The 27,889-nt window shown below is 44.1% G+C and overlaps 1 protein-coding gene across 4 annotated transcripts; it reads right to left on the reverse strand.

The window, feature by feature from the left end:
* Positions 1 to 6,893: 6,893 nt before the first annotated feature.
* Positions 6,894 to 27,097, reverse strand: LOC139564004 (protein eva-1 homolog B-like). 4 transcript variants are annotated; one of them, XM_071383123.1, is made up of 4 exons: positions 26,915 to 27,097; positions 12,390 to 12,557; positions 8,856 to 8,955; positions 6,894 to 8,653 (listed from the first exon to the last, which is right to left on the reverse strand). In XM_071383123.1, exons 3-4 carry the CDS (start codon positions 8,920 to 8,922, stop codon positions 8,223 to 8,225), a joined length of 498 nt encoding a protein of 165 aa, XP_071239224.1. In that variant the 5' UTR covers positions 8,923 to 8,955; positions 12,390 to 12,557; positions 26,915 to 27,097; the 3' UTR covers positions 6,894 to 8,222. The 4 variants fall into 4 exon arrangements, with proteins under 4 accessions (XP_071239224.1, XP_071239223.1, XP_071239226.1 ...); XM_071383122.1 differs by lacking the exon at positions 26,915 to 27,097 and adding an exon at positions 21,829 to 22,132; XM_071383125.1 differs by lacking the exon at positions 12,390 to 12,557.
* Between the last annotated feature and the right edge of the window lie 792 nt (positions 27,098 to 27,889).

Consider the following 27,889-nt stretch of genomic DNA (forward strand, 5'->3'; position numbering starts at 1 on the left):
TCCAGCCCTGGTAGCACAATCGATATGCTGATAGAATTTAGGGAGTTTTGTTTTTAGATTAGCCTTGTTAAAATCCCCAGCTACGATGAATGCAGCCTCAGGGTGTGTGGTTTCCAGTTTACAAAGAGTCAGATAAAGTTCGTTCAGGGCCATCGATGTGTCTGCTTGGGGGGGAATATATACGGCTGTGATTATGATTGAAGAGAATTCCCTTGGTAGATAATGCGGTCGACATTTTATTGTGAGGAGTTCTAGATCAGGTGAACAGAATGACTTGAGTTCCTGTGTGTTGTTATGATGATCACACCACGTCTCGTTAATCATAAGGCATACCCCCCCGCCCCTCTTCTTACCAGAAAGATGTTTGTTTCTGTCGGCGTGATGCATGAAGAAACCAGCTGGCTGCACCGACTCCGTTAGCGTCTCTTGAGTTAGCCATGTTTCCGTGAAGCAGAGCACGTTGCAATCCCTGATGTCTCTCTGGAATGCTACCCGTGCTCGGATTTCATCAACCTTATTGTCAAGAGACTGGACATTGGCGAGTAGTATGCTAGGGAGTGGAGCGCGATGTGCCCGTCTCCGAAGCCTGGCCAGGAGACCGCCTCGTTTGCCCCTTTTACGGCGTCGCACAGGGTCGCCGGCTGGGATCAGATCCATTGTATTGGGTGGAAGGCAAAACACTGGATCCGTTTCGGGAAAGTCATATTCCTGGTAGGAACGATGATGAGTTGACGTTAATCGTATATTCAGTAGTTCCTCCCGACTGTATGTAATGAAACCTAAGATTACCTGGGGTACCGATGTAAGAAATAACACATAAAAAAACAAAATACTGCATATTTTCCAAGGAACGCGAAGCGAGGCGGCCATCTCGTTTCGGCGCCGGATGTAGCTTCAGGGGCAGAACGGCAGATTTTTACCTTGTCAGCTCAGGGATTTGATCTAGCAACCTTTCGGTTACTGGCCCACTGCTCTAACCACTAGGTTACCTGCCACCCCAAACTGGTAGTTAGATAAAGATATATATATATTTCACCTTTATTTAACCAGGTAGGCTAGTTGAGAACAAGTTCTCATTTGCAACTGCGACCTGGCCAAGATAAAGCAAAGCAGTTCGACACATACAACAACACAGAGTGTCACATGGAATAAACAAACATACAATCAATAATACAGTAGAAAAGTCTATATACAGTGTGTGCAAGTGAGGTAGGATAAGAGAGGTAAGGCAATAAATAGGCCATGGTGGCGAAGTAATTACAATATAGCAATTAAACACTGGAATGGTAGAATGTGCAGAAGATGAATGTGCAAGTAGATATACTGGGGTGCAAAGGAGCAAGATAAATAAATAAATACAGTATGGGGATGAGGTAGATTGGATGGGCTAGTTTACAGATGAGCTATGTACAGTTGCAGTGATCTGTGAGCTGCTTTGACAGCTGGTGCTTAAAGCTAGTGAGGGAGGTAAGAGTCTCCAGCTTTAGTGATTTTTGCAGTTTGTTCCAGTCATTGGCAGCAGAGAACTGGAAGGAGAAGCAGCCAAAGGAAGAATTGGCTTTGGGGGTGACCAGTGAGATATACCTGCTGGAGCGCATGCTACGGGTGGGTGCTGCTATGGTGACCAGTGAGCTGAGATAAGGCGGAGCTTTACCTAGCAGAGACTTGTAGATGACCTGGAGCCAGTGGGTTTGGCGACGAGTATGAAGCGAGGGCCAGCCAACGAGAGCGTACAGGTCGCAGTGGTGGGTAGTATATGGGGCTTTGGTGACAAAACGGATGGCACTGTGATAGACTGCATCCAATTTGTTGAGTAGAGTGTTGGAGGCTATTTTGTAAATGACATCGCTGAAGTCGAGGATCGGTAGGATGGCCAGTTTTACGAGGGTATGTTTGGCAGCATGAGTGAAGGAGGCTTTGTTGCGAAATAGGAAGCCGATTCTAGATTTAATTTTGGAATGGAGATGTTTAAAATGTGAGTCTGGAAGGAGAGTTTGCAGTCTAACCAGACACCAAGGTATTTGTAGTTGTCCACATATTTATTCTAAGTCAGAACCGTCCAGAATAGTGATGCTGGACGGGCGTAGTGTATGTATATATGTATATATGTATGTATATATGTATATATATATATGTGTATGTATATATGTATGTATATATGTATATGTGGGATATGTACAGTATTCAGATCCCTTGACGTTTTCTAAATTTTGCTAGGTTACAGCTTTATTCTAAAATGTATTACATTTTTTATAAAAACATTTTTTCCCTCATCAAACTACACACAACACTCCATAATGACAAAGCGAAAACAGGTTTTTAGAAATGTTTGCTAATTACAAAATAGAAATATCACATTTACATAAGTATTCAGACTCTTTACTCAGTACATTGTTGAAACACCTTTGGCAGCAATTACAGCCTCGAGTCTTCTTCGGTATGACGCTACAAGCTTGGCACACCTATATTTGGGGAGTTTCTCCCATTCTTCTCTGCAGATCCTCTCAAGCTCTGTCAGGTTGGATGGGGAGCGTTGCTGCACAGCTATTTTCAGGTCTCTCCAGAGATGTTTGATCGGAGTCCAGGCTCTGGCTGGGCCACTCAAGGACATTCAGAGACATGTCCTGAAGTGTTGTCTTGGCTGTTCTGCTTAGGATCATTGTCCTGTTGGAAGGTGAACCTTCGCCCCACTCTGAGGTCCTGAGCGCTCTGGAGCAGGTTTTCATTAAGGATCTCTCTGTACTTTGCTCCGTTCATCTTTGCCTCGATCCTGACTAGTCTCTCAGTCCCTGCCGCTGAAAAACATCCCCACAGCATGATGCTGCCACCACCATGTAGGGATGGTACCAGGTTTCCTCCAGGCGTGATGCTTGGCATTCAGGTCAAAGAGTTCAATCTTGGTTTCATCAGACCACTTCTGTCCACTCTACCGTAAAGGCCTGGTTGGTGGGGTGCTGCAGAGATGGTCGTTCTTCTGGAAGTTTCTCCCATCTCCACAGAGGAACTCTGGAGCTCTGTCAGAGTGACCATCGGGTTCTTGATCACCTCCCTGACCAAGGCCCTTTTCCCTCGATTTATCAGTTTGGCCGGGCGACCAGCTCTATGAAGAGTCTTGGTGGTTCCTTACTTCTTCCATTTAACAATGATGGAGGCCATTATGTTCTTGGCGACCTTCAATGCTGCAGATATTTTTGATACCCTTCCCCAGATCTGTGCCTCGACACAATCCTGTCTCGGAGCTCTACGGACAATTCCTTCGACCTCATGGCTTGGTTTTTGCTCTGACATGCACTATCAACTGTGTGACCTTATATAGACAGATGTGTGCCTTTCCAAATCATGTCCAATCAATTGAATTTACCACAGCTGGACTCCAATCAAGTTGTCGAAACATCTCAAGGATGATCAATGGAAACAGGATGCACCTGAGCTCAATTTCGAGTCTCATAGCAAAGGGTCTGAATACTTATGTAATTAAGTTATTTCTGTTATATATATGTAATTAAGTTAGAACATTTGCTAAATAAATCAAAAAACTTGCTTTTGCTTCGTCATTATGGGGTATTGTGTGTAGATTGCTGAGGGTTCTTTAGAATAAGGCTGTAACGTAACAAAATGTGGAAAAGGTCAAGGGCTCTATATACACTGCTCAAAAAAATAAAGGGAACAAAAAAATAACACATCCTAGATCTGAATGAATGAAATATTCTTATTAAATACTTTTTTCTTTACATAGTTGAATGTGCTGACAACAAAATCACACAAAAAGTATCAATGGAAATCAAATTTATCAACCCATGGAGGTCTGGATTTGGAGTCACACTCAAAATTAAAGTGGAAAACCACACTACAGGCTGATCCAACTTTGATGTAATGTCCTTAAAACAAGTCAAAATGAGGCTCAGTAGTGTGTGTGGCCTCCACGTGCCTGTATGACCTCCCTACAACGCCTGGGCATGCTCCTGATGAGGTGGCGGATGGTCTCCTGAGGGATCTCCTCCCAGACCTGGACTAAAGCATCCGCCAACTCCTGGACAGTCTGTGGTGCAACGTGGCGTTGGTGGATGGAGCGAGACATGATGTCCCAGATGTGCTCAATTGGATTCAGGTCAGGGGAACGGGCCAGTCCATAGCATCAATGCCTTCCTCTTGCAGGAACTGCTGACACACTCCAGCCACATGAGGTCTAGCATTGTCTTGCATTAGGAGGAACCCAGGGCCAACCGCACCAGTATATGGTCTCACAAGGGGTCGATTTGATTCTCAATTGCAAATGTGCCTATTATGCTAGTCTATAGAATCATCTGTGGTTCGGTGAACAATATGAAGGGCTTAACCAGTTACATTGGGGAGGAATAGAGCTTGTGTGCTGCTGTCGCGGTAATTCTTTTTGAAGTGGTGTTTTCCCAAATCAATCACTGAACCACAAATGACAGTTTACCCTTTGTAAATGTTCAGATCCTCTCAGTGGGCGAGTCAGAAACTTTTCCCACTCAGTGTTGTGGTTCTCTGTGTGGTCCATCCTAATTGGAGTGTCCTCATCTTAACATTTTGGAACTCATCTTTGTCTCATTCATTGATTATAATTTTTTTCATGTGTTTTTCCTTCACAGTTGTATAATCGGTATTAGTCAAACCCAGCAAACAGTTAACGTTGCTACAATGTTAGAGACATTAATGGAGAAAACGTTATAGCTATGTCCTGGGAACATCCCTGGGAACCTCTGTCAAACGTTGCCATTTTAACATTCTCAAAACATCCCTGCTAATGTTCTGGTAATAAGAAGGGAACCAGAAATTGTCAGCTGGGAAGATTTGCTGTGAAGATCCTCTACTCTCAATTACTACTACTGAGATTGATAACATGTCCGATGGAAAACAAAAGCAATTTACTCACATTTAGTCACACTGTAACTTATACAGCTTAAAGACGCTTTCATAAGCACTATGTAGATGCTTCACAAATCATTTACAAACAAATGTCACCATATAAAGTTGATGATCTAATTGGTACTTTGAGAATTGTGGCATGACCCTTTTGCCACCCCTTATATGGTATGACATTCGTTTATACATTATTTGTCAGCATTCATATATTTCCAGATGAATTGCCATACTATTTCATCGAATTGAATGTTCTCTAATGTACTGACATACGTCATTGAATTGTAGTTACAGTAAACGCTAGTCAACATCATTGAACAAAAAATGTCTAGAAACCTTGCAAATTCAGTAACGAAGTCTGACACCTGAAAGGCCATTACCACTACAACCATAAAACAATGCAATGCCCATTTGTTCTAACCGTTATGCGACTATTAAATAGCCCGTTCCTGCAGTCAAATGACCTAGTGGCCTCATGGGAGGAATGTTACATGTTTATAATTTCATAATTAATAAGCATGAATTGTTTTTAAACGCCTGAAAATCCAGTGTTTCTATGTTAACAGTTTTGTTATATTTCAGTCTTCTGTGATGTATATAAAGTGTAATATCGCGACGCAAACTCAACGTTGAATATATTTCACCGCCATATCTGACATGGTACACATGTCTTCTTTTGTTTTAAGCCCATAACCACGTGTGCGAGGTGTATACTTTTTGTTTCAGAGTAGATGTGTTCAAGACTACCCAGAAACACTCTGTGTGACCCTGATTTAGCCCCCTGCAGTAGAAGGTTGAGGCTTCTGAGACTTACGAGCTGGCTATAGCAATCATAGTCCAAGCCTTAATTTAGACAGATCCGCTGTATAGTGCAGTTGACAATTAAAGGCAATGTTCCCACGGTTGTGGAGAGCTCAATTGGTCAGCTCAGTTGGAAATTAACTTAACATTTTAACGCAGATTTTCTGCGATACTTCTGCGATACTTCTGCGATACAGATTGAATCCAGCCCTTAATATGATATCTGAGTGAGAGTGACTAACAAAAACAAGGTGGGCCCTCTGGAGGTCGGGGCACCTGGGGACGTGCCCTTCGTGCCCGGGTCGGTAATTTGACCGTGATTACTTCAAGTCTAGATAGCTGGCTAGACTAACTATAGTAATTTACCAATCGAAAAGGTTTTAACTGATATGGGCTAATTGAGTGACTGTCAGTGAGTGACATATAACAAGAGGAAAACTGAATATGCACAACGAAGTTTTGAAATTGCACCTTGTGTATTCTACTATAACTCTCAACAGCAAGTTGAGACCCCAATTATTATTCATTCTAATTCAGAAAAAAAATCCAGAGGTCCAGACCTCCATGTCGTCATATGTAGCTAGGACCTTGGCCACGAGGTTTTAGCCCTGACCTCAACAGAGAAAACCTCGCCAAGGCAAACCTGCCACCCTGTCTGCTTTTCCAGCACATTGTGTACTCCGAGGAGGTTTAAGACATGTTACAGAAGTTCTTGGCTGGTTTCCTCTACAAGCAATGCCTTCCTCCTCGCAACGTTGGCCTGGCCTCTCTATACATTGGTGTCCGGCACAGTCAGACTCTAGTACTAGAGTTGGCCAAAAAGTCAAATGGATATAAAACATACCTACTGATCACACACTGGTTGAATCTATGTTGTGTCAAGATTCAAGTTTTAATGTCACGTGCACGAAATGCCTTTATTGCGAGCTGTAAACCCAGCAATGCAGTAATCAATATAAATGACTGCATTGGTTCAACGTAATTTCAATGAAATTACGTTCAACCAACGTGGAATAGATGTTGAATTGATGTCTGTGCCCAGTTGGTACACTGATGATGATATTTTGTTGGAGGGACAGATCTTTATTTGGTTAAACACCTGTACAGCTAAAGCCCAAGAGAACCAAACTGGATAATGATCATACCAAAGATACATACGCAGATTGTGTTATTCATCAACGTTCAACATGATTCTGTTGGCAATCAAATATCCTTTTGTCCTGTGTTTTATTTCAGACAATAAAATAAGACTTTATTTAGTTTAGATAGAACACTGGGTTTTGCCAAAACATTTAACAAACAAGTTTTCAAGATATTGTATTATAAAAATCATATCTATTTAACATTTCAAGGCACACATGGTAGCAATTGATTAAGATTAACAATTAACAATGAGTGACTTTAAAATTAAATTTCACCCCTAGACAATCTTTATATTGTACAGTATATTCAAAATACATAGCCCAGGGACATTTTAAGGAAAAGCATTGTTTGTCTGAAAGACATTATGTGTAACAGAAACAACCACAAGGCCTTTTGAGTTTAACACTTTAATTATTTAATTTCCCCCAAGTGTAATTGGTTCTGAAAACAGCCTAAAACTGTGTCTTTCAATTGAGCAAACTGAGCAGTCCAAATCCAAAATGATTTGACATCAGATGAAAAATGGTCCCACCGAATATATTTCTATTTCCTCACAGAAGGTTCCAAGACCACTCTAAAGCATTGAGGATCATTTCCTAATATAATGACAAACAGTTCACGGAGCTGTCCCGCTGTAAACTCACCAATGTGTTCAGGGAAACATGGCCCCATAGCAAACAAAAGGAAGTGACCTCTCATTACAAAATACTTGGTCCCTACTCCCTACAGTATCTCTGACAATTTGTCAATAGCTGTATTAGTCCTTCCTTACTCCCTTTGTGCTTTTCTAAGGGCAATACTTTATTCAGGCATCTCTCTATACTGTAGACTCCAATTATGATAAATGTTCCCTTTCACATGCCTAGATCACAAAGCAGCAGAACTGGTCTCAAAGGTGCCTTGTGGTGTAACTCCATTATGGCAGTGATAGTAGGTGACAAATGTTGATGGGGGAAATACATTCACACAGCACACCACTATCACATAGTGTTAGAGTCAAGACTTACACTTCAGGGGCCTGTTCAGAGGGATGTCACTTCACAGAACGTTCAGATAGAAACGTATCGTGTAGAACAGATATGATTGTCTTTCAGGTACAATAGGGAATTGTGTAAGCTCTATTCATTCTATTTCTATCTGCAACGTTCAGAACATTTCACATCACTGAATAGACACCAGATCGAAGTAGCGCGCCATTTGTGACCTGCCTGTATGCAACAGCATGAGTAACACCCCTCATGGGAATCGTAAGGTCTCCCTCAGGGGCACTGACCCAACCAGAGGTCTGATTCTAAGTCTGTCTTTGGCAGGTGTGGACCATCGAGTACCCCCTGATTCCATAGCACCATAGTTCTATATAGTATGTCCATTCAGTGGTCCCGTAGCACTGGGCATTAGTAGTAGTGCACCCGACCTATAGTGCCTGTTCCTGAACCCAGGATATCAGGCTGCCCATTCCTCCAGATCTCCCGTATGATTCGCTCCCTCTCCTCCAATCGCTGCGCCCGCTCCAGCTCCTCGGCCGACGTGAACACGTTAACGCTCAGTGTCCCGTCCGATTGGCTGTGGTTGTGGTGGTTGCCAATGGGAATCTCTGTGGTGGGCAGGGGGGCGGGTGCTTCGACGTCACCCTCCTCTTCCTCATCCACGCTATCTTCATCACATTCGTCCTCACTGAAGTCCTTTAAGTGTTTCTTCTCGGGCGTGGAGGCCGGGATGTTGGTGCGGGGCTTGCAGGAGATCCGGATGACCAGGAGGCAGAGGGTGAGGACCAGGCCGAAACAAACCCCGATCACAAAGTACAGCCCAAAGCTCTCCGGGTTCTCTACAGGACAGAAAAAGATCATTGGTAAATTCACCTAGGATAACAAAACACCCCATTATGTCAAAAAGTAATTGTGCTAGTAGCCTAAATCAATATTGTTATGACTGGCACATTGCCGATTTTGTTTCATTGATTCATTTTGGGGTACTTTAAAAGCAATGTGACAACTGCTGTTGTTAAAGTGATTGATTGATTGACTGACCTTTGATGTGTGCGTAGGCAGCTATGCTGTTGCTCAGGAGGTCCATCTCTTTCCTCTTTGCATCCATGCTGACGATATGTCCAGTAGCCCTGCCTTACACCTAATACAAATAAACACAACACACTGCATCAGAATTCCACGCGATCTCAACTACTATGCCAATCATGCAATGCCAAGTACTGTCTGCATTAATGAATGCATGAATTAAGTTATTCCCACCATGTATCACAGAAACTTCCACACACTGTCAAACAAACTGACACAATGAGGTTTGGCCAAAAGACACATGCTACCCTCATGCACCCCACAGCTACCCTCATGCTAACCTCATGCTCCCCACAGCTACCCTCATGCACCCCACAGCTACCCTCATGTTACCCTCATGCACCCCACAGCTACCCTCATGCTACCCTCATGCACCCCACAGCTACCCTCATGCTACCCTCATGCACCCCACAGCTACCCTCATGCTACCCTCATGCACCCCACAGCTACCCTCATGTTACCCTCATGCACCCCACAGCTACCCTCATGTTACCCTCATGCTACCCACATGCACCCCACAGCTACCCCCATGTTACCCTCATGCACCCCACAGCTACCCTCATGTTACCCTCATGCACCCCACAGCTACCCTCATGTTACCCTCATGCACCCCACAGCTACCCTCATGTTACCCTCATGCACCCCACAGCTACCCCCATGTTACCCTCATGCACCCCACAGCTACCCTCATGTTACCCTCATGCACCCCACAGCTACCCTCATGTTACCCTCATGCACCCCACAGCTACCCTCATGTTACCCTCATGCACCCCACAGCTACCCTCATGTTACCCTCATGCACCCCACAGCTACCCTCATGTTACCCTCATGCAGCGCACAGCTACCCTCATGCTACCCTTATGCTCCCACAGCTACCCTCCTGCTACCCTCATGCACCCCACAGCTACCCTCATGCTACCCTCATGCACCCCACAGCTACCCTCATGCTACCCTCATGCACCCCACAGCTACCCTCATGTTACCCTCATGCACCCCACAGCTACCCTCATGTTACCCTCATGCTACCCACATGCACCCCACAGCTACCCCCATGTTACCCTCATGCACCCCACAGCTACCCTCATGTTACCCTCATGCACCCCACAGCTACCCTCATGTTACCCTCATGCACCCCACAGCTACCCTCATGTTACCCTCATGCACCCCACAGCTACCCTCATGTTACCCTCATGCACCCCACAGCTACCCTCATGTTACCCTCATGCAGCGCACAGCTACCCTCATGCTACCCTTATGCTCCCACAGCTACCCTCCTGCTACCCTCATGCACCCCACAGCTACCCTCATGCTACCCTCATGCACCCCACAGCTACCCTCATGTTACCCTCATGCAGCGCACAGCTACCCTCATGCTACCCTCATGCACCCCACAGCTACCCTCCTGCTACCCTCATGCACCCCACAGCTACCCTCATGCTACCCTCATGCACCCCACAGCTACCCTCATGCTACCCTCATGCACCCCACTGAAACACTTCTGCTACCACAAACCCCCATAATTCCCGGCGCCTTTACAATGTAGATAAAGTGTTTTACGAACGCCTCTAGTGCCACACTAGATGTTCTCTTGTTTGCTGTTGCGCCAAACACACTGACCACAGCAGTTTTCCATACTAACATTCAAGTGACTTCAAGTGACAATTTTCTTAAGATTGGACTTACAAGTTGATCAACTTTCAAAGCAGAATTACTTTCACATTGTTCCTCAACTGTAGTGTATGATATACCATTTCCTAGCTCTGAGTCTACTTTTATCCAATGTAAAAAAAAAACACAATTTCAAATTTTGCTACATAAGACCCAATCGAGCAAGTCGGTCACACATGTCTTTGGGTGGGTGAGGACAAGGCCTACTGGTCCAGCTGTGGCAAACAAAAGCTCCACTGTTTCGTCCTCAAATACCAACAGCGCAAACTGGGATCATGACGCATTTGGAACATGGTCCTGCCTGTGAGCTGGGACAGGCCTCTACAGTGAGGGGCCAGGGGTCAACTCTCTTCTCAGAAGCCAATGAACAGCACTTCCCCCAGCGAGCCTCCCGGATCAATAGGGGCACGGCCCACGGCCCTCTGAGTTGTTTTTACAGTACCTGGGTTGTTCACCCTTTACATTTCCCTGACTGACACAAATGGGTAAAGACCTGGATGACCTGTGCTGTTGCTATTGTGTAAATCTCTATTTGAGTCACACTTTTACTGTCCCTGACTGAAACAGAGTCACTGGGTTTTCCTTTCTTGATCTTGTTCTGAAGGCAGCTCTGCCTGGAGAGCAGAACCAAATGTGAATGATTAAGCTTAGGCAAGTCATTTGATTGGTTTAAGTTTTGGCCACTGGGCTTATCCCTGGTGACGCTTTCTGGTCGTCTGAATCTTTTCCTCAGCGTTTCCTGTCGCTCTGTTTGGCTCCATTGTGTTCCTGCAGGCCCTCGCTGGCCCGGTCATTGCTCCCTCGCCTCAGGCTTCCCAGGAAGTCTCAAATTTCCCTCACAGAGAACCTTGCGGCACCACGCCTCGCCACGCAACAAAAGTACAGCGCCTGGTCCTGCTTCTTTTCTTATGTGGTCAATTACATAGGCTAGGCTATAACAGCGAGCCCCTATGCTACCCCTGCGCTTTTGAGAGAGAAAGAGAGAAAGAGAGAGAGAGTGAGAACCTGTTTCCAATCGAAGTGAGAGGCTGGATGGATTCTCCCATATGGAACACTCTTTCCAAAGGGTCATGTGGCTCCTACTGGGTCTCTCCCGCATTTCCTGTGCAACCCCCTCTCTTCACCCTCAACCCTTGTCATAGCCCTTTCCTGCTGACTCTTTCCTGCCCTTTTCTCGTCCGCTCCACTATTGTTCTCCCCCCCCGACCCACCTTGATGACATCATCACATGGTACATGCAAGGCACAAGGCACAGGAAAACCAAGACGTGATAGATAGCGACACAGGGGCCCAGCCAATACGAGTATCCTTGAACCTTTTGATGTGTTAGCACGTTAGCATTAGCTAACCGATCCCTTTCATTCTACACGTGTTCTGTGTTATGGCTCCCAGAGGAACAAACATGTTGTTCAAGTATGAAAAGATGGCTGACTCTAGCACAGTCACATACAGTACTAACCCGTGGAATTGCTCACAACAAGCTAAGTCATAGCACATGGCCTACAGATCATTGGCATAAAAAATGGCACAGTCCACCTGTTTTTGTTCTATGTCACCTCAAATGTTTTGGGTGATCTCTTCAGTCTATGGATTCTACGCTAATGTGAATCTCGAGGATATTATGCTGTTGTTATCGTGCTCATTTGTTGATACAAAAATGCAACAAAAACATGGGTCAACCATATGTATTGCAGCTGTTCATAGCACACGACTGACTCTTTAAAAAAAAGCACAATACTCTTTCTGTTGCTCTAAGATATAAAGATAGGCAATAAGAAGTACAGACAGATGTACACTTTTGTATTGTATCATTAACCTTACCATAAAATGAAGCTTTAGAGGTAAGTCTTCAGTCCCAGCTCATGGTGGAAGTGGAGAGGTTTGCTGAATAATTGAGCCTCTCTCTCTCTCTCTCTCTCGCTCTCTCTCTCTCTCTGGATCTATGCCCGTGCCCTTCGCTCCTCAGGCCGAACAGTTCATTTGGCCGCCCTGAGACAAGAGCAAACACACAGACACTCACACAGCCGTCAGCCTACATCAGATCCAAACTCACTGAGGCGTTTGCAATGCAAACAATGACTGGCCTTTTGCTGTTGCCGAGGGATACACAGTCCGCGAGCATACAAAACGCAGGCTTAGCTTTCAGTAGTACAAAAGTTAATATTTGGATACGCAAACGCCTACATATACAGTGCATACTGTATAAATACAGTTTACATACGCATATGTCCAAAAGGCATGTACAACCATGATGAAAAGGCATGTAAGATAATATATTAGAAATAGTAAACACCGAAACACTGTACATGTATGGAGACTACACAACAATAAATTATGTGCAGGGAGACAGAGAGATTTTGGTGCGGATTTGTCCATGGTGTTTGTAATCAAACATGACAAAGAGTGAATTCTCTCTAGGTTTTTGGGTGTACCCCTAAGCACTGATATGTTTGAAGTCAAAGCTGCTTACAATGGATAAATAAAAGTACGTAAAATATCTCTGATACAGCTACAGGCTGATGCTCTCCTGGAACAGTTTAACATAGAAACTAAAGTCTCATCCCATCTCTGACACATCAAACCACTGTGATATCCTCAGAGCACTTTGTCTCCAAGAAGTAGAACTCCCAGTCTGTATACCCGACAGCCACAGTATATCTCACAGAATATGAGCAGCTCTATACATTTCAGGTGGGGAAAGAGGACCATGAAAAACGCTGTGCTGTGAATTTTTCGCACACCCTTTTTTGTGTTGAGAGGAAAAAGCCCAGTGCCAGCTTGAGTTGGTTTAGCAGGGCCTCTTTGCTTTCCAGTGCAGATTTTGATCTTGCTGACTCTTGCCAGACCCTATGTACACTAATGCTGGGCCCGGGAGAGTGTTTGCGGCTAGCAAGGACACAGGGAGCAGTCGCCATGGCAGCATCACTTTATTATAATTTTTTGGGGGGCAGCATCTCTTCAGTCCAGGCCACCGAGTCATATGGTCAGCCTTTTGTTTTGGACCACAGAAGCGGGATCCATCCTGTATGTGCTGTATGTATAGCCAACTACAGTCGTCGTAATTGCCAAGCAAAAAACAGATCTCGGACCAGGTCACCTAGGCCTAATCCTTGCTTAGCTATTTGAAACGATGCTTTGTCTAGGCAAAGCAGCCAGTATACACATAGGATACTGTCTAAAGCGCTTTCCAATGCAATATTATGCTTTGGTCTCAAGGGTAATAAAGTGTTTTCCAAGGTCATGGCTAATGATTGGACTGCTAACTGGGCCTAACTGCTCTTTTCTCAGAGCGGAATGCACCAGAACGAAATTCATCAGAACCCAGGCATCTGAGAACGGTGGTTAAAGACAACCGGAGACTCATTTGAAGCCAATCTAAACAATAATTAACCTGGGCCTGTTGTTTTGTTGTGTTTTTGTTTTACCGGGAGGATGAAATGATGAACAGACGTGCTCTCGACCTCCCTCAACGCACATTCCCATGACTCAACTGTCAGTCATGCTCTCCAAGTTAATTAATTTTCTAATCAATAGCAGATGTTGCTAAGTCCCTTGACTGCTGAAGAGAAAAACACTGTTTACATATGTTTCAGTATTTCTGCAGTTTTAGGGACCTTGAATGTGTGCTGAAAATGTTCTGGCATATTACTCCCTTCAAGAGCCTCCAAAGAAGTTAAAATGCCGACTGGATCATTATGCCACTACAAAAAAAGTTGTCACAAACAGGTTCTCAAAGGGTTCTTAGTGGTTGTAGAATTCTAAATGAAACCAAACTGGGTTCTCCTACACCGACATGCCAAAGACCCTTTATGGTACTAGAACCTTTTTTTGGAAATAAATGGAGGCACACTCCAAGCTAATGTTGCGTGAGAAGGCTTCTACTTTCATGGTCTCACTCATAGATTACATCACCTCGCATGTAACCAGATAATGCCTGTCATTCATTCCTAACTGACCTCATAACCTCAGGTCAAACAATTTGAACACACAATCCACTTCCTGTGTCCTTAGTCACATGGTGGGCATCATCAGTCAACCAATGAGTTCACATTGAAGCCAATCAGTTTGTACTTAAGAGTGTAAGAAAAGTGTATCTTGACACCACGTCAAGATACAAAAACAATGAAAAGTTCATCCAAGTCTCAAATAACTGTAAGGCCTAAGCACAAATAGTGCTGAGACTGACGCCAAGGTAAACAACATGTGCTATTGTGAGGCCTGGGAAGAGTTCATTCTCTATTTCTGACTAACAGTTGTTTACTTTGGTTGGGAGGAAAGAGGAACCAAATGAAGGAAAACCCTGTCCGTTACGTTGTGTGATATTTTTGGTCTTATCAACTTGGAGAAGAGCCCAATAGCTTTTCCTTTCCTACCAAGTTTCCTCCCATACATCTGGTTGTACTGTCAGTCCGGAACCCAGTCCAGACAAACACCCTCATCTCCCACTCCTTAAATTTGACAAACAACAAAACGGCAGCCCCGCCACCTGGTTTGTTATAAACTTGGGTCAAGGAAATGTAAACAATTCGAATTCATAGATGGAGGTATGGATACAATGTCTGACTGTCCATGAAGTCAACATTGGTCCCATGTGGCTCAGTTGGTAGAGCATGGCGCTTGCAACGCCAGGGTTGTGGGTTCATTCCCCACGGGGGGACCAGGATGAATATGTATGAACTTTCCAAATTGTAAGTCGCTCTGGATAAGAGCGTCAGCTAAATGACTTAAATGTAAATGTAAAACATAATAGTTTTAAAGTGGGCCTTTAAAGTGAAGGATAGCATTGTCTGATTGTCTGAGCTTTGTCTGATTGTCTGAGCTAATCACACTGTTATTGTCTTGTGGGGAGAAGCTGATTATGCCGTCTCACTAGATAAAGATACTTCCTAAATTATTGACTAGCCACATAGTGACAGGGACCAACCTCAGAAGCAAGAGTTGTCATGACCAAACAGGCCCTTTTGTACACTATAAACCATTCATAAAGTATCTAACCATAGTACTCCTCTGTCAAGTCTGAGAAATCACATTAACAGCCCCTGAGTAGGAATTTATCCAGGGAGTGTAGCCAAAATTGAATTACAATGAAAATACATTAGAAAAAACTGATCCCACAAGGCAGCGAGTACGCCTGTTTCCTCACCATAATGACACACTTTGAACCACAGAGCGAAAGGGATATTTTCGATACCTAGAATTGATGTGCAGCCACAATAGTTCCCTGGCACAATGGATGGTCTTTCTGTGGTTTGCCTGGCATAGGTCTTCAGTGAGTTGAAAAAGCCCAGATTTGAATTTAATCACATTTTGTTGTTTTTATGCACGTATATAGCCTAGCTCTGGCATGGGAGATCAGAGACGTACTGTAACTGGTGTCACTTTGAGTTTGAGTGTAAAATGAGGACAATTTTATAGCATTCATCAACTTTGCCACTGACAAAGTTAATTAAAAAGTTCCTTTGTTTCTTAGATTTTTGTTTCAGCTACTGAGAGAGAAAATATGTCTGGGATTAATGATCCATGGGATCAAATGGACCACCGAGGAGTAATTTATTCATTGTTTTGAGCACATGGAGGCAGTTCTAAGCTCAATATATTCCACTTGACTTTTGCAACTTGAATAAATACTATATGCTGCAATTGAGCGGCCTGTAGAGCTAGTGCTTTGATTTACTTAGTATCCAATTTTCTCAGAAAGCCATGATGTGAGATTCTGTAAGTAGCAGAAAAGCAGGTTAATGGCTGTTCCCTAGAATGCTCATACATAAAAGTATCTACTGGATTTTTTTTCTTCCATACCTTTCCTATTTAACAGCTTTCTGTAAAATAGTTTACCATGTGGCCTCAATCACGCCAGTGTATGGTCTCCCAGGCATTCTCTATACCTAAACCCAGCCAAGCAAGATCACCTGACCACCAACCAAGGCAGGACAGCATCCAAGTCCAGAAAAGCCTGATGGAACTTTTTACTAGATGGGATACAGCTTTTGTCATATTTAATTTTTCGTGAGAGGTTAGGAGAACTTACGCAGAAGGTTAGGAGAAGAGGTTAGGAAAAGAGTTAAGGTTAGCTAAAATGCACACCAAAAAAATCAACTTTTCACATTCATTTGACAGAAGCTGTATCCCTTCTAGCCCTGACACTCTCCCTGAGACAGACAGGCAGAGGTGCATGCGGTAACGTTCCAACTAATAAAAACGGACACTTTTCCTCAGAGCAAGGGCTCTGTTCGTGCCGGTGCCTGCAAAAGCATTCAGAGGGTAGGCATCTGGTGAAGGCATTTTCTGTCCAGTGCGGCTGGTCTTTCTTAACAGCCATGAATGGTTGTAACGGCATTTTGGAGAAAAGAGAGTGTCGTCCTTTTTTGTTTTCTCTTGACATGGGATCTTGGGGATCAAGCTGTGCTAAGTGTTGGTTCTGTTTTCCATTGCACCGTGCCCTGGCCATGGGCTTGTACTGTGGGGGGGGAATTATTTCAGTTCGAGCCCAGTCAGACATGTGTTTGCCATCAGGCTCAGTGACACTGAGCACAAGGTAGAGCTGACCCCAAAGATGGCTGCCAGCTGAGAGTATGGGGAGCTCCACAGAGCTGAAACTCAAACTTAGAAAATCTGCTTTTTCTTTTCTCCTCTGAACAGCGAGCAGGATTGCCACCCAGTGAAGGTGGTTTCCAAACAGTAGCCTTGGATTAACTTTCTGGGGGCTTGAAGTGAGACATTTTAAACTGCCCACTTGGCACAAACTTGGAGAATCAACCTTTTTTTGTTGTATTTTTTCACCAAACTTTTAACCAAAATGCACTTACATGGCTCAAAGATTGTTTTGATTTCATTTTCAATTCACACTCATTGACAACGCAATGAAACATAATTCAAAACTAGACGTTGTACCGACATTTGTGCACAGTGGGTGGACATATTTGAGTTACACATCATTCTCCATTACACACTTTTGCCACTTACTGCCTTGCTGACAGCCAGCCAGTTTTGATAAGTTGTTGAACTTGACTTTAGACTCAATTAACAACAGCTTTTTAACACTGTAGCTTTCAAGGACCAGAACTTTCTTCTCAGTCAAGGCATTACTAAACATTCTGATCTCATTCACATGGCAGGTACTCAATAAGGAGGTTGTTTTGGTTTCGTTATGTCATACTTCTCCACGTGAGGCCATGATTTCATTTAAATGGAGAGTGCCAACTTCAACTCCACTCCAACTTGGTTCAGCAGAGAAGCCTCTATGCTTTGCAGGGCGTATGTAACTGCAACCCGTGACAATTCGAAGCAGGTATTTTAGTGACATAAGAAATGATCTAGAGAGCAATCTCTTTACCCCGTGAGGATTGGGCTGGTGGGGGTATGGGGGGGTAATGGAGATACAGGCCCATGGTGGTGGAGGTTAATAGTGGCCAGATGTGGGGTTGAGGGGTTTGATGGTAGACAGAGACAAAATGCTGCTCTCATATGGAAATCCAGAAGAGGAAACACACGCTCTTTCTTCATATCGACTTTATCATACGTGTTCCATCTCTATCCAGTACTGGACATACAGAGCCCAGGACATTGATGCTCAGAATTGGAACTTAATGAGTTTGTGTGTGTGTGCACAGGAATGTGTGTGTGTTTGCCCCCTCGCACGCACCCCAGGTGATCCCCAGCCTCAAGCTCCAAAAACGGAGTTGTGATCTCTGATCGATCTGGGCCAGCATGCAACATCCGACCACAACCACACACTGTATTCATTACACAGGACTTGTGATTACCCTACGACACAAAACGTGTTAACCCTTTCCATGGGTGGCAGGGCAGAGTTAACTGTCCTGTCCACAAACATGTAGACATAAATAAAGCCTAGTCTTCTGGGAAAGTGATCCGTGGTGTCATTTTTAGTCTGTATGGTGTGAATTATTTAGTTCGTCAGGGTACAGTTTTGTCAGAGCTGGACAAACAACTTGTTTGGTGTAGACCATGAATATTTGATAACGGACCTTAAACTATGATTCAATTATAAGATTAAGCTTCTGAGTCCAGTGTCTCTTATTGAATGTGTAAATAACTAGAGATACTTTACAGACGTCACTGTACCAGTTTCTGTGTGCTCAACCCTGTCATCTTGTTTTTTATTCCTTCTTCACCATATGGTTTCTCTCTTCCCCCAGATTCCCATGTAAAGTTTAAACAAATTCAACCTTAAACCCAGGGCTTATTTATGTTCTTGGACATTCACATGTGTGTACAGAGAAAGAGAGAGAGAGAGAGAGCGAGAGCGAGAGAGAGAGGCTTAGGCAAACCCTAGTGGATTTAGCACGTCAAACATCCCCCTAAGTCTAAGGAGACCAGGGAGAAGCCGTGACTAGAAAGAATTGAGCCTTTATGAGACAGCAGTGGTTTTAGTAGGAGTCTTGCTAAACACAGCTTCAGAGATAAATCACTCATCAACCTATTATTTGTCAATGGCGAATCTGAATCGAATACAGTCTTGTTGGCTTTACATCTGATTAGATGAGGCAGTTCATAGCTTCTGCGTCTCCTTCAAAACCTGTTTATAACATCTAATGGCTAGTGGTCTACAAAATATTATATACTGTATGCCCCACTTCATTTAGATGGCATGTCTCAAACTCGCTCTCATGTTTCACAACAAACCAATCATTATACCAACACAAATGGGAGAGTAATGTTTCACTCACCCTAAGAAATTGTCAGATGTGAGTTACTCTATCAGTGTCTGCTAGGAGAGAATAGCAAGACCCAAGGCAATGGCTTAAATAGCGATACCAAGGCATCATTACAGGATGGTAGTGGTAATAAAGCAAATACACCACTCGTAAAATACACCGCTCATAAAATACACCACTCATCTTGATCCTGGGCTATGTATGTCCGTGAAAGCACTCTGAAACACTGTTGTCTCCTGTGCAGTAGAGGGCCAGGAAAATGGTTTAGAGTTTAGACAAGCGTTTCAAGTCAAATATTGACTTGTGACTCTTTAGAGGCCACAGATAAGGCAAAAACCCCAGTAATAAAACATGGGGCAGTGAGATTGAGGAGAACAAGAGGATGGAGGGGAACACAGCTGGGAGAGGTCAGATACAAGTCAACTGTCCCAAAACACGCCTGAGGGTTATAGGCATTCACACTTATCCTCTGTTATCTGTCACTTTATCAGATTGACACAGGGAGGCACAGCAAACAGCCTGCCCACTTATATATGCTAATTAGAGGGGACCTCTGAGAATGGCTATCTTCTACTGATAAGAGGACCACAGTACTCCAGTGGAGACGGTGTGTGTATGTGTGTGAGACAAAACCATTATTCCCCCTCCCACACAGACACGTATGCACACACACAGGACCCCTATATGTTGACGAAACGGAGGGCTGCACATTAGTGAAGCGTGACGCTCTAACCTCCCCCTGATCGTATTATGCCGTTGATGCGGCCCTCACCAAAATACAGGATGTTTTGTATTTATTGTGGCGAAAGTGCAGTCATTTATCACCGCAAGGTTAGCCACTGTGCAGCTAGCTGCATCGGCCCTGCTCTCTGGCACCGATCCATCAGATACGTGTTGTAACCACACACACTTCATACTGTAGCTCTTGTTGAGACGCTCAAAAAGGTGAGCATTGCTTCTCTTGAGGACACTCCAACAAGAACAGTATAACCCCCTATGAATGAGCTTGAATCACGTAAAGATATGAATATAGCTACTGAAGGAAGGAAACAAGGTACAACACACAGTGCTGGAACCTATAGCTGTGTGTTCTACTGAGTGTTCTGACCGAAAGGGAACCTCTAGTCGTCATCAGAGTTTTAAAGTGTTTTTAAAGTGTTCGCAAACTCGTGCAACCGCAAGAGTACTGCTTTGCAGAGTTCTGAAGGAACATAAACTGCAAAACATGAAACAGCAGGCACTCATTGGAACCCCACTGTACCTAGACACACACCACACGTCGCACCCCCATAAAAATCAATCAGTTTAAGATAGCGATATCAGCATCTGCCTATGTTGCACTTCCACATCTGCGGTGAAAGGTGAAAGAGATAGAGCTGTGTTTGTCATACCATGAGACATCACGAAAATCAGTCTTCCCAAACTATTATGACCCCTCTATGGAAAGATGAGACTTTCACAAACCCAATGGTTTTCTCCTTTTTGCTCTACGACCCCAATAAGCGTCTTGGGACTTGTCTGAAGTCGGTACAGCCAATCTGCCAACTTCTGTCTGTAGAGTCCTAACAGTTTGGGCTACACACTAATATGATACCAGTTGAAAAAAATGTATGGAAGTATTTATATATATATATAAAGACTGTTTTGTGCCAAAAATAAGGGGTGAAATACATGTAAAAAACAATTTACAAATGTTTCCTGATCTTTCTTATATCTCTCAGATATAGGAGTGTCACGCCTGCTCCCGCTCTTCCTCCCCCTTCCCCAGCCAGCTTGCCCAGCGCCTATGTCTCGGCCGGTTCGCCCAGGTGGGACGCCGGGAGGCACTCCTAGGGGGGGGGGGGGTACTGTCATGCCTGCTCCCGCTCTTCCTCCCTCTGGCGCTCGAGGACGCCAGACTCCCCAACATTACGCACTCAAGTCACCTTCAGTAGGCACACCTGCCTTTCCCCGTTACGTTCATCAGCGCTCATTGGACTCACGTGGACTCAATTACTTGTGTAATTGTCTTCCCTATATCTGTCTGTTTCCTAGCTCTGTTCCCTGCTTCAGGATTGTTTGTCATATGTCCTTGTTTTCCCGTGTGCTGATGCTGTTCCTGTCGTGTTCTATGTCCGTTCCTGAATAAATGTTTGACTCCCCGTACCTGTATCTCCTGTACGGCATCGGTCCTCACAAGGAGAGACATTTCAGAACAAACTTCCTTTTGATATTTTTGGGTGGCTGTCTGTTGTTCCATGTAGTGAATCTGCTATTTACTGCGTTTGTATGGGCTAATTGCAGGACGGCCCAATATCATTTTTCATATTTATTTATTTTTTACATATTTTTGGTGGATACTTCAAGAGGTCTTAAAATTATAAATCAAATAGCCAAATGATCCTTGTTATGAACTTCTTTAAAAAAAAATCCATATAGCTTAGTAGAACCCTCTCCCCCGGCTTAGGGAGGGCTTAGACCCTTATGGGCTTTAAGGGAAACACAAAAAGTTACAGCCTTTACATTGTAAATACAGTGATATAAATACCTTGTTGAGGTTCATATGTTATTATACATACACAGACTGGGATTGTCACACTTACCAAGTAAGTAGTGCTGTCAAGGTGTCCACTTAGGAAAGTTAATTCATGTCAAGATAAGGTAAGGCTTAATGCTAGCCTCAGTCAAAACAGTCCACTTCTCGCATCCAGGTTGGGAAAATCAACACAACAAGCAATCCTGACTTTGTCAATCTTGCCGATTCCCTGTGTGTGACTACTGCTGTTCTCCAGTCCTGGAACTTGTAGAGAAGCCTATAGGGAAGAGGTGGTAACTTCCTCTGAATAACAGACTTTCCCTCTCCCTCACAGTCTCCACTCTCTCTGCCAGCAGCAGGAATAGCTGTCATACAATCCCTTTAGGAGAGAGAAAAAAAAGGAGGAACGAGGAACTGCCAAAAATGAGCAGGGTTTGGGAAAGAGGGAGGGAGGAAGGAAAGAGGGAGGGAGTATTGGGAGTGGAGTTATTCCCCCTCGTCCCCTCTCTTAAGATGATGAGCAGGAAAAGCACAACCCCTCGACAAATTGATTTTCCACACCGAGTACAGAATGACAGCAAACACAAACAAAAACAAAACACGAGGCACAACAATGAAGAATTGTTGTTTACCTTTGGAGCCATTAAAAATAACTGTATATAGGAAACCAAACTGTACTGTATTGCAGCTTAAGCCTTTTAGATGTAAAGATGAATGGGAAAGTGGAACATTTGGGGGGTAGGACTAAACATGTAATCTGAATAGTATGACAACCCCCTCACTGAAAGCAAACTGCTAACAGTTGTGAGTCACACTCAGAAACATACTCAGAAACATATGGCTATCAATATGATTTTAAAATCCATTATAGAAAGGACAAGGACGATTGAAGAGGTTTGACTGTATAATAGGAGATACCTATCTCGTAACTATCCTTGCTGAATAACAAAATAACACAAAACCACACAGCCATGTAAGTATCCATACTCTTTTGAACACTTTTGAAAAAATAACCAACTTTTCAGGCTTAGCACTTGGCCATGACAGCATGACATGGACATAAGTCCTACATTACAGAGAGCACACACTGGTCTTGTTTTGTAACCCAGAATTACTAGCAGGGAGGAAACCCCCAACCAACAAGAGAGTGAGCAGTAAATACACTGGGCCACCAAGCAAAGCCTTGAGCAGATTTAATTAAAGCCAGACGGAGTGGGTGGGCATGGAGATACAGTATTTCCCATTAACATGGACCGGGCCTCCATGGGAATCAAGGGAGTGGAAGACTTCTCTACAAAGTGCTGTGAAATCAATATTGAAAAGCTGCATTAAAAAGTGCTTCATCAAGTTTCCTTATTTCTCAATGGGGTTAATGTCAGCGCAAAGCTGTTATTTTGATACACCCTGTTGCTGAGGTGGAAAGAGAAAGAAACGTGGTATTGGGATACATCCCAAATAGCACCATATTCCAAATGTAGTGCACTATGGACCCTGGTCAAAAGTAGTGCACTATAAAGGGATTAGGGTGCCATTTGGAATGCAATCTTGGTTTCTCTCCACATATTTTAGTCATTAACCCACGCTCACTAGAGAGCAGAACTTAACAACCCATGATGGGACACAAGCTCTTTGGATGCTCTGGAGGTGGATTCAGTTCAATTGGACTTCATCGTGGTGGAGATGGGTAACAACTGCTCTCAGGGGAATCCCTGCCACGTAGAAACTGCACGTTATGCCCTTATTCACAGATGCACCTTTTTTAGGCGGAGAAGTGGAGACAGCGTTACACATTAGTTATACAAAGTAAACCACAACCTACAAATACTGTATGTCTGGTGACAAAATATTGGCTACTGGAGGAGCACCGATGATGTTGTTGAATCGTATTTATATGAGCCTGAGTGTTCGGATGAAGAATTGAGGCAAATTGAGCTTCAGATGGTCGCTGCCGCTCTAGCCACCAAAGCTGCAGCAGTAGCTGGACCAAAGCCCTAACCCATCCCCAGGATCAACACAGACTGGTGGTGCAGTTGTGGCAATTGTGCTCCAATGGCACGAATGAGAAATGTTTCTGCTGCAGAGAATTTGAACACGTGATGACAATTCCTACAGAAATAGAGGAACGCAGTGATGATGAGGAGAGGTAAGGTTGCTTTTGCGACCACAGGGATTTTGCTGCCCACATAAACTCTGGTGTCTTGGAAACAATTGTCCGTATTCCAAAAATGAATTGGTGACGCAACCCTGTTCCAGCTGGGCAAAACGGACAGTTATTTCATGAATAAGTAGCTAATCCTTACTTCATTGAATGATTGCGTATCATAAAACTCTATGAGCGGAACCATTAGAGGGTTTATCATTTCACATTAGCCCAAAACACAATATAGCCTCTGTTTATTTATCACAATGGTTTTAGGATACTCTATTCTGCAATGTAAGGTGACACAATGTCTATTGTCTCTCACCCCCCGTCAGAAATACACAGGGCACATATGCTAACCTGTAGAGCACCTTTGCATTTTGGCACTGCGCCAGATCCAGTCCATGGAAATACAGTAGCAATGATTGTATCTTTTAGTATCCTTCGGTTTTCTTTCTCCATAATTTCAGATGACATATCTCAATCATATGCATTGTCGCTGAAGTGCACACATATCGATGCAAGGTTGGCTGCAGCGGAATTTACATATTGTATCGGAAAACAGTGAAATTTGGTACGTTCTTCCCTTGATTTCCTGTATAAAGTGCAGCCAGGGACCGAACACCAGCTTGCTCTTGCTGCCATCTCTGTTTCCACTTTGTGTAAGTGACTTTACCTGCGATATGCCTAACTCCATCAACTTTTGCACAAGCTCCATCTCCCATCCCAAAAACTTAAATCAATCAATCAATTGGTGGCTAAAAAAACTCCCTAGAACGCTTAAAAAAAAAAAAGAATTTGTCCACAGTTCGTGGATATCAGAATCATGAATTCACTGGCAATGGATCAGAGCAAGGCCAGCATCCAGCAATGTCACGTGTCCCGTTTTTGCTGCTGTTTCAGTACAGCACTACAGGGAGAGAGATGGGGAGAGGGGGAGAGGGCAAACTCCACTGAACTAGTTTCAATGTATGGAATCACTTGTATGGAATCATAGTTTCTGTATTTTGGGTAAACTTCTCCTTTAAGGGTTAAGGTTTTGGATATGGTTAAAACATGAAGTTTAGGCACTCATTCAGAATGGTTAAGGTAAGGGTTAAGGTTTGGGATAGGGTTCGAACAAAAGACTAAAAACAAAAGGCTGACCAGGGTACTGCAGGTTTCCATTAGCAACTAAATCATCCTCATAACTTCTTCTGTGTGCTATTTTAAAATAATCGGTTCAAGGACATACATTATTGGTACCATGATTGCCTTCGATTTTATACATTTTTTCCATGAAGATTGACGAAGAAGATGAAAAAGGATTAATTCAGTTTAATGGGGGGGGGGATCTTGTATTCTGCTAATGCCTGCAATACTGCGGTTGGCCTTGGACTACTGGGGCTTCAACGAGAGGGGGCGGTCGTTCTCCCTTGCTGTTGCCCCTAGTGGCTGGTTTTGAAGGAATTTCCCGACGTCCTCAAGTCATGGACAGAGGTCCAATTTATAATTCACTCTTCTGCTTAGCCGCCTAGCCCCCTAGGGTTGCAATTCGTAACATATCATATTAATTGTTATTCGTAACATATCATTTGAAATGGATGGACATCCACAAATTAATACATACCATACGAAATGTAACATATCATAAAATAGAGGGAGACAGACGTTTACTATGTTACGTCTTTGTTCTTCCAGGTTTTGGAAGAACAAAGACTATGAAAGTATAGCCTCTAGCTCAGATGAATCCTCATAGAACAGTGTTTGAGAGAAGGGAATAAGGGTGCGCCCACGCGATCCAAAAAATATTTCCTTTAAACTCCTTTGTTGATGCTTTGTATTGTGTGGGTGGATGTGTGAATGGTACTGGGGAACACTGGTGATGAAGATCTGGGCTGCTTTACAGACACATTCACACAAAGACAGAAAACGCCTGGCAAACACTGGTGCCAACCTTATACATACATAAATAATATAGGCTACATATGCTTAGCAAAATGACCCTCATCCCACATGTAAGCACTTGTTACACTTTAACTGTGAACAGAACAGGGCATTAAGATTGACATGGTTAGCTGTTATGCTAGCTAGTAGTTAGCTTCAAGATGAGGAGCATAGACTGTAATAAACAACGCCACGATTTTTCAACACAGCCACTAACCTGATAATTGACTATGATAATTTCATCAGTCAAGCTTCAATGGCCATTGAAAAGCCCAGACAAAAGTGAGACAGTTAAATCCATGGGATAAACACACCTCTGTAATAGTCATCTGTAGAAGTGCAGTACGCTGGAAATTAATATCAGGGGACAGCTCCCAAAGGGATTTAGCATACTTTGTTTTAAATCAGAAACGGATTAAATATTTTCAAACTCCAAACACATGTTGGCTCAGCCTCGGCTCGAGCTGTGATTGCTTACCTCGACTGACACTGAAATTAAAGAAATCTTAAAAAGTGAGCAAGATGGAAGGAATGGAGGGAGGAGAAAGGAAAAAGCATGTCCCTTTTCCAATTTACATGTCAGACATGCCAAGTTGAAGATAGCATGCCAAGACACAACAAAATGCCTTGGCACCTCGCAACCATTCATTAGCTAAAGACGGCTCCCTTGACAAATCTACCGGATTATTGGTCCAGTTTTCCCTGCAGGTAGAGCCCACACCTACACCCTCCACCCGGTACATAAAAACACGTCTTTGTCTTTTGGCCCCTCATAAAACCAACTGGAGGCATTAGCCAGGAGACACTTTATGACACACATGGGATTCCACGGCAGTGGCTCCACGTTCTGTACGTTTTGGGATCAGGGGGCTCCACTTCCCCCTACATCAACTACTCCTATGCACACACACGCATGCATGCCGGCTAACACGCACACAAACAAACACACGCAGAACCCACAAAGAACATGCGCACATGTACACACACACACACACACACACACACACACACACACACACACACACACACACACACACACACAGAATCCACTCTCTACCTCTCCACTCCCTGCTGAGCCATTGCTTACCTTGTGATTCTAGAGAAGTGGTGACAGCCAGCTCCGTACTCCTTTCCCCTGCCTCTACTCCTAAGTGAGAAGCCTCACAGAATCCCAAATTCCTCTATTACAGCCAGTTTTAACCCCTTGTTAACTGACCATATCGTGGAATATCAGGGACACTATGGTGTTACCCAGCCATTGGGGTTTTACAGCCCAATATGTTTCCGGGGAGGGACTGCAGCTATGGTGAAATGGGCGTGAACTGTGAAGGTTCTGGCACACCCATGCAGCTTGGAAGGAAGGAGAAAAAGCTACAGTAAGCCTCAGGACTGAATAAATGGTCTATTAGGCGGGAAAGGCTGGGTAGGCTGGTACAGGAAATGGCTCAGGGAAGACTGGGGAGGGAGGCCCCTGCACGGCAGTGGGCAGTGGTCCCGTCATGCAGCCCCAGGGCCGAGGGCTGAATATAAGACCCCTGTGTTCCCCTCTTCTCAGAGGGGGTGACAGAGTTTGAACTGGTGCATGTCAGGCTCAGAACTGAGGGAGAGAGGGTGGAGGGGAAGGTATGTGTTCCCCTCGGTAGAGAGGGTGGAGGGGAAGGAGAGGGGGTGGTGTGGGATTACATAAATAGTTCCACACCCTGGCAGCCAGGCATCTTGACTTCCATCTACCTCTTCCCATCTCTCCCATCCCTCCCTCCCTCCCTCCATCTCTCTCCTTGACAGCCCTGTGCCAAGCCCCCAGGGCTGTAGGCCCCTGCAAGGTTGCAGCAGACACGTCGGAAGCACTCCTCACATTCCTGTGCTTCAGCTTGTCCAGATGATACGGGAATGTTAGACTAGTTGGTATTAACTGTTTCATTCAACAGAGTGGATTGTTGGCAGGACACGTAGTCTTTGTGGGGTGAAATGGTCCCTAAAGCAGCCATAATGCATAGGAATGCATATGTTCTATTTATTTTCTACAGATTGAACTCAAGAGACTGGAAACAACTCAGTCATC

This window comes from Salvelinus alpinus, chromosome 35 (assembly GCF_045679555.1).
Source record: "Salvelinus alpinus chromosome 35, SLU_Salpinus.1, whole genome shotgun sequence".
In the NCBI taxonomy this organism is placed as follows: domain Eukaryota; kingdom Metazoa; phylum Chordata; class Actinopteri; order Salmoniformes; family Salmonidae; genus Salvelinus; species Salvelinus alpinus.

Bases quoted from the DNA above. Each gene is read 5' to 3' on its own strand.
- LOC139564004 (XM_071383125.1), bottom strand. From the start codon at position 8,922: ATGGATGCAAAGAGGAAAGAGATGGACCTCCTGAGCAACAGCATAGCT. The intron at 8,654-8,855 runs GTCAGTCAATCA...TCTGTCCTGTAG, and splicing joins TGCCTACGCACACATCAAAG to AGAACCCGGAGAGCTTTGGG.